This window comes from Miscanthus floridulus, chromosome 5 (assembly GCF_019320115.1).
Source record: "Miscanthus floridulus cultivar M001 chromosome 5, ASM1932011v1, whole genome shotgun sequence".
NCBI classification, from domain to species: domain Eukaryota; kingdom Viridiplantae; phylum Streptophyta; class Magnoliopsida; order Poales; family Poaceae; genus Miscanthus; species Miscanthus floridulus.
The window spans coordinates 6,142,550-6,149,962 of record NC_089584.1 but is presented as its reverse complement, the minus strand read 5'-3'; the positions used below and the strand labels follow the sequence as shown (position 1 = coordinate 6,149,962).

General features: G+C 50.1%; 1 protein-coding gene across 1 annotated transcript; it reads left to right on the top strand.

The window, feature by feature from the left end:
* The first annotated feature begins 4,596 nt into the window (after positions 1–4,596).
* On the top strand, positions 4,597–6,722 carry LOC136454185 (glycine-rich protein DOT1-like). The gene is made up of 2 exons (XM_066454708.1): positions 4,597–5,204; positions 6,644–6,722. The coding sequence occupies exons 1-2, from the start codon at positions 4,597–4,599 to the stop codon at positions 6,720–6,722; spliced, it is 687 nt and encodes a 228-aa protein (XP_066310805.1).
* Positions 6,723–7,413: the final 691 nt, after the last annotated feature.

The window sequence follows — 7,413 nt, the reverse complement described above, 5'->3', positions numbered from 1 at the left end:
GCTATTGCAAGCAAAATGAAAATCAGTGAACCATATTATTTAAACCAGTGGGTTTTATGGCTGATATATGTGAATATCATCCTTAGCATAAAGGATGACCAATTCATTATGTTTTTGCAATGTTCTCAGAATAATTTTTGTCTTTGAATGCTTTTCATACTTGCAAGCTTCACCTCAGAACACGGGGACGTATGTTAAAAACCAAAATTGACCTTATATGTTTATTTCTAGGAATGTCGGTTAGACCTATTTGCGAAACCTACCAGACATAAATTTTGGTACCGTGCAGTGTGATAATCTTACCACAACTTTTGACATTAGGAAATTCTGATGGCACAATATAATCAAGAGAGAGGTTCTACTTGCAGTGCCTTTATCCAAGAGAGTTGTTCAACGACTTTGCCGGATCCTAGGAGGTGGAGAGGTTGCATTATTGCACGCACCGATGCACGTTGTGGCATGTGGAGCTCATCAAGGAGCGGCAGTTTCGTAACGTGTGAGCCTGTGGGCTCGTGCTCCTCGCGGAGAGCGTATGTATGCATAAATATAAAACGCGCGCGCGCGCCGAGAGGCTAGCAAATCGAGCGCGATGGGGAGAGGAGCCAACCGCGTCTTCCTCCTCCTCGCCTGGGCGCTGCTGCTCTTCGCTCTGCAGACCCCGGCGTCGGCTGAAAAGAAGGCATGCAATGCAATCTGCTGGATGGTGCTTCCTTTAATTTGTTACTATCTCCGATCCATTCAGTTTGCTTCTCCGATCGATCCTCGTCATGTTCATTCGTTATTCTATATGCGTATACACAGTGCTAACTACTGTTCCTAAGTAGTCATGCATGGAACTGATGATCTGAATTGTACTTTTGTGCACGCCTGCAGTCGTATGTGACCTTCTTCAGGGAATTCCCGGTCTCCCCTTATGCGCTACTTGCTACAATCACCCACTACTGGATTCAGGTTCTTTACTGAGTGCCTGAGGCACTCGGCAAAGGCCCAATTGCACTTAGCAAAGCCTTTGCCGAGTGCCGCACTCGACAAAGAACACACGGCAAAAAATTGATCGGCAAAGCCCTCTTTGCTGAGTGTTTTTTATCGGGCACTCTGCAAAGAAAAGCGACCGTCATGGCGCTGGCCCCGTTGACGATCGCTTTGCCGAGTGCCAACCCTGCAGGCACTCGGCAATTTTTTTTTATTTTTATTTTTTAAAATTCTTTGCCGAGTGCCATCTATCCGGCCCTTGGCAAAGATGTTTTATTTTTTTTTTCTAAAAATTCTTTGCCGAGTGCCCCCTAGCCGGCGCTCGGCAAAGTTTGAATTTTTTTTTAAAAAAAATTCTTTGCCGAGTGCCCTCTGGCCCGCACTCGGCAAAGTTTGAATTTTTTTTTAAAAAAAATTCTTTACCGAGTACCATGGTCATGGCACTCGGCAAAGCTGGAAAAATAGTTTTCCGAGCGCCCATTTTTTCAGCTTTGCCGAGTGCTGTGACCATGACACTCGACAACGGGGTTCTTTGCCGAGTGCAACACTCGGCAAAGTGACCCAAAACGGCAATTTTTAATTTTTTTTACGTTCCATCATGACAAATAAATTAATACAAACATATATCACATATATATCTCATCCATCACATATATATCTCATCCATCCACACATCCATCCGCACATATCACATCCATCATAATATATATCACATATATAATAATAAGTGCTCAAGTCCATCCAAATAAATCCACAAGTCCATCAAAGTCCATAAGTGCATCACAAGTATATCACAAGTCCATCACTAAGTGAACAACAAATGAAAAAAATACAACGTGCACTCATCTCGGCCACTGCGACTGTGGTGAAGGTCCAGCTCCATCATTCGGAGGTGCATGAGGTGGATTATTCGAACCACTGTCAAATAGAGATTGCACAAAGGAGAAAAGATTGCATGTGAGACAAGATTATTTGAATAGCTAATCTAGGAAGGTAGAGGCCATACAAGCAAAGCACAAGCGAAAGTAAAAAACTTTCATACTCATAGGAGTAGCTGCAACTGCAGGACGCGGAGGCGGAGGTGAAACCAATAGCCCAGCTGGCAGAGAGAAGCCCACATGTTGCCCAAGCCCTTGTAGGAACTCCGTAATGTCCGTCAACCTCTGCGCCTAGGCCTACCGCTCGGCCCGCTCGGCCTCCAGCTGGGCCGCCATCCTCTGCTGCCCGGCCTCCAGCTCCTGATGTTGCCTCATTTCTTGTTACAGCCGGGCCTGCAATATTTCACTCCAATGTTTTAGTAGTGCAAAGCTAATTAAGGTGTATAAACATCAATGTATGACGAGTAAACAAGAATAACCTCGAGTGCATCGACCCGGTGCTGTGTAGCGGTCAGCCGTGTGCGAATGGCCGGGCTCTCGCTCGTGCTCCGTGCTCGGATCTGGGAGAGAGAGGGAGTAGAGGCCATGTCGATGATGCCGTCGCCAAGCCAGAATCACCCATGCTTCTTGCCTTGCCCTGCCCTCATGACAGCCTCTCCATCGAAGTCCTGGGTGCTCGGATCGTGGTCTGGCCCATGGTGCGACCTCGCCACCTTAGTGTACTCACTGATGCAGGAGTGGACGCTCGGGTTCGTGTATGCCTCGGGCGGGTCCTCCAGGTTGAAGGAGACGTCGGACGCCGCCTTGCCCTTGTGGGCCATACACCATGCCTGGAAGTACGAGCAAGCCTAGCCACTATGTGACGCCGACTGCGAGAAAGACAGCACGATGATTAGAAATCAGGCAGAACTGAGCGTCACAATAGATAAATGAATTCACGTACCCATGCTTGTTTGTATCCGGTGAGGCTGCGGCTGCCTTGATGGTGTGCTGGACCTTGCATCTGCAAACGACGGTCCCGAGCATCCCTGTGCATCTTGAGGTACTCCTCTGTGAACCACCTCTCCACCATCATCGCCCAGCACTCGGGATACGTTTGGCACCACCAGGGAATCATCTACACGTCATCAAGTATTGGACATATAAGAAGATCAAATTAAACCAACTTAATCTCAAAACGAATCAATATTGATGTTCTTCATTTACCTCAAGGTACTGCTCCCGGGTCAGCTGCATCTCTCTTGCGTCTTTCTTGGTTTTCCTCTCTCCAAGCTTCGACCCGTAGTAGGTTACGATGGCCAAGATGCGCACCTCGTGATGCATGTCGGTGATGAGTTTTTTATAGGTTTTGGTAGTCACCTGCTCCGCCCTGGCCTCAAATCCCTCCTCGCATCTGTAATAAGTCTGCATACAAAAGCGATGTATCCATTCATTATTTCAAGAAAAGTCCAATGAATGCGACGTATTGAACAATGTTGTGTGAGGGAGACTTACCCAAAACTCTGCCTTCACCCGCACCGCCTTGTTGGGGGTACTCCGCATCGAGGGCGACGACGTAGTGGTCAAAGGAGTAGGTCGGCTCCATCTTCGATGCGTATGTGACAATGTCGGGGAAGTGTTGCCTGCATAGAAGACCCAGGATGCCGTTGACTAGCCGTGCGCTACCACCCGACACAACCACCCAGTTCCTGCACAAGTGATTAAGAAAAATTATTAGTTTTTTTTCATCATATCATATGAAGTAGTGGTGATAACATATAAAGTTACTTACTTTTGCCCTTCGGGGCGAATCACTGGGCGTTGGTGAGGAAGCAGAACCTGTGGGAGGCTCGCGGGACCTCGCAAGTAGACACTCGAAGAGGAGTCAGAGGAAGCGGAACCCGTGCCTGCCGCCTCCCACTTGTCATCCTCATGCAGCCCCTCCTCCTCGTCCGTCTGCCGAACCAGCTCCTCGTCCGACTCGTCCACGGGCACCACCTCCTCCTCCAGCTCCTCCTCACGCGGTGTGGGAGGAGACGGACCCCTCTTATGGCTGGTGGTCCTCCTCCTCCTCCTCCTGTCCGATCCCTTCGCTGCCCCCTCCGCCTCCTCCTGCAGCTGGCGTGGTCTTTGGTAAATTGAGTTCACGGACCTATGACGGTCGCCCACCATCTTTGTTCAATCACCTGCAATAAAAAAGAAAAACAAGACGTAATTAGAAATAGGTGCAAAAATACTGTCATTAAAAAAAATTGGCAGAACCTCCCCTGCACGGTGAGGTTTCCAAAATCTGCAAAAAACAACGGCACGATGGCCGACAAGCACATATGTCTCAAGAGAAGCCATGTAGTTTGGATATCAATCTATGCAGAAGAATATATCCAAGTAGTACCACTACTTCTACTACTACTTCCACTATTGCTACAACTACTACCACTAGTTCTACTACTACAACTACCACTATTGCTACTACTACTACCACTAGTTCTACTACTACTACTACCACTACTTCTACTACTACTACCACTAGTTCTACTACTACTACTACTACCACTACTTCTACTACTACTACTACCACTAGTTCTACTACTACTACCACTACTTCTAATACTACTACTACCACTAGCACTACTACTACAACTAATACTACTACAACTATCACTACCACGACAACAAGAGAGAGGGCATACCTGACGGGTGTCGGGGGTAGGGGCGGGCGGCGTCGGGGTCGGGGTCGGGGTCGTCGGAGTCGGGAACGGGGTCGGGCATGGGCGGCGTCGGGGCAGGCGGTCCACGGGGCATGGCCGGGGGCAGGGCCGGCTCCTACTCCTCCTCCTCCTCCCCTCCTCCCCCTCCTCCTCCTCCTCCTTGCCTCCTCCTCACCTCCTCCCCCTCCTCCTCCTCCTCTCCTCCTCCACCCGTCGGCGTTGGTGGGCCGGCGTGGGGCCGGGGCAGGCGTCGGCGTGGGGGCGGGGGCTGGCGGGGGCCGGGGCAGGCGTCGGCGCACGGCATGGGGAGGGGCTGCGGCGGGCGGCGCGCGGCGCGGGGAAGGGCGGTGACCCGGTGGCTGGCGGGCGTGGGGGCAAGCGCGGGCGCGGCGCACGGGGAGGGGAGGGTGGCGCGCGGCGTGGGGGCGGGCCGGCGTTGGCGGGCGGCGGCGCGGGGATGGCCGGGATCGGCGGCGCGGGGAAGGGTGGCAGCGCGTGGCGTCGGCGGCGGCCCGGTGGTTGGCGGGCGCGGGCACGGCGCACGGGGAGGGGGAGGGGCGGCGCGCGGCGCGGGGGTGGGCCGGCGTTGGCGGGCGGCGGCGCGGGGACGGCCGGGAGCGGTGGCGCGGGGCGGCGTTGGCCGGGAGCGGCGCGCGCGCGGGGCTGTGTGGCTTGGACTGCCCGGCTAAATTCGCCTAAGTGCCCCCACCCGCCCCTTTGCCGAGCGCCGGATCAGGGAGGCACTCGGCAAAGGAGGCAACTTTGCCGAGTGCCCCGATCCGGCCGTCGGCATAGATTTTTTTTGAAATACCTTTGTCGAGTGCCCCTGTGAAGGCACTCGGCAAAGAGGAAATTTCTATAAAAAATTCAAAAGACCTCTTTGCCGAGCGCCTTATTCTTGGCACTCGGCAAAGACCCCCTTTGCCGAGTGCCATGCCCCGGCGCTCGGCAAAGTTTTTTTTGTTTTTGGCCTCCAAATTTTTTGTGCAGCCCTTTCAAAGTATCAGGAACTCCTCGTTAGAATTTGGGGATTTTTTGTGGCTTTTTGATATATTTAGTTACTTTATTTCGTTTACTTGAATTTTTTCGAAAAATATAAATTTGAACTGCATGTGGTACGAATAATGGAATTTAATGATTCAAAAAATGATAGTCATGTTACTGAGTATAGTGTGAGGCCGTATCCAGGAACGAACCCGAAATTTCGGACATCTTGTTCACGAAACATGACCGCGAACTTGCATGCAAAGTGTTTTTAAATTCTATAAAAAGCAAACGAAGTCCGAAAATCATGAAACTTGTTGAGATGTCGTGATATCATATGTGGAGGCTATGATAAAAATTTCAGAAGATTTCGTGCACGTTGTCATGTACGATGCTTACAAAGTCCTTTGCCGAGTGTCTTTTTTTTGCCGAGTGCAATTCTTTGTACTCGACAAAGAAGGTCTTTGCCGAGTGCGGTACTCGGTAAAGAATGTCTTTGCCGAGTGTCCGATTTTTGACACTCGGCAAAGCAGTTTGCTCTTGGCAAAGACCCTGTTTCTAGTAGTGACCCGAGAATAAGATCACATGCTACTGATGTTATACTTAAAATCATTTAATCTGTTTGATCTTATTAGCCTAAGACACGAACATCTAAACCAACTAATTAATTAATTAGATTCACAATCACCTGAGATGAAGATGATGATGCCATTCAGTGCTGCTGAGGTCCCGTTTTTTTGAGGTGATGCAGACATGTCCAGTGTGGATCTTGATGTAGACTTGCAGCCTCTCCCGAACTGTTTTTGGGTTATTATTAAGCCTATTTGTGGGTTTACGGACAACCCACCTTACATCCCTACTTTTCGATGTTATAAACACGTTAGCCTACACTTATATATAGGCTCGATGAGGCCTGAGACCAGATCGTCCATCTGTCCGTTATCACTCCGATCAGAACATGTCTTTTGACAATTTCTAACAACTACTACTATCTACTACTAAGATAGTATTACATATTCTTCTAGGCATCAATATATCATGCATGACGACACTGCTGTTGTCAAATTATTAATTTGCCGAATGGTAAACGAGTGTGCTTCTGCTGTACGCATTGAAATGCAGCTTCAGGATACTGTACAACCTTCGCGACATCCGCGGGATCGCGCTGCACATCGACGAGGGCTTCGTCACGCGCCTCTGATGTACGTACTGCTACTGCCTTTGTTTGGTTATAAGCGACGGCTGGCCGGGTTGTCGATGATGAGATGATATCCGGCGTTGCGCTCATCATGCATTCCGCATGCGTTTGTTTTGCTTTGGTTCTTGTTCAATTCAGAGCTGCCGGGCGTGGTGGGCGTGATCCAGGACAGCCTGATGCAGCTCCACACCACGCATTCGTGGGAGTTCCTGGGACTCGTCCACTATGTAAAAAACAATTTTTAGTAATGGTTCGATTTTTTTTTAGGGGCGGCTGGTGATGGAGCCGCCCCTACAGTAGCGTGCTCGGGTGCCCAGACACCAGCCGCTCCTATAAATGGGGTCTGATTTGTAGGGGTGGCTTAATCACCAGGCGCCCCTGGAGTTGCTATTTGTAGGGGCGGCTGGTGATTGAGCCGCCCCTACAAATGCCCCCGTATATATAGCTCCGATTTGTAGGGGCGGCTCAATCACCAGCCGCCCCTACAAATGACTCATATATAAAACAGCTGCAGCACCTTGTTCCTCCTCGGGTCACTCACTCCAACCCGTGAAAGAAAGGTGCAGAGGCCTTGGGCACCTCCTAAAAATTGCTTTACTAAGGTGGAAGGTTTTGGTCTCAAATCCTTTGGTGGAGAGGTTGTAGAAGGTAAGAAAATACTATTCCACAATTTTTTTTTAAGTTTTAATGGTTG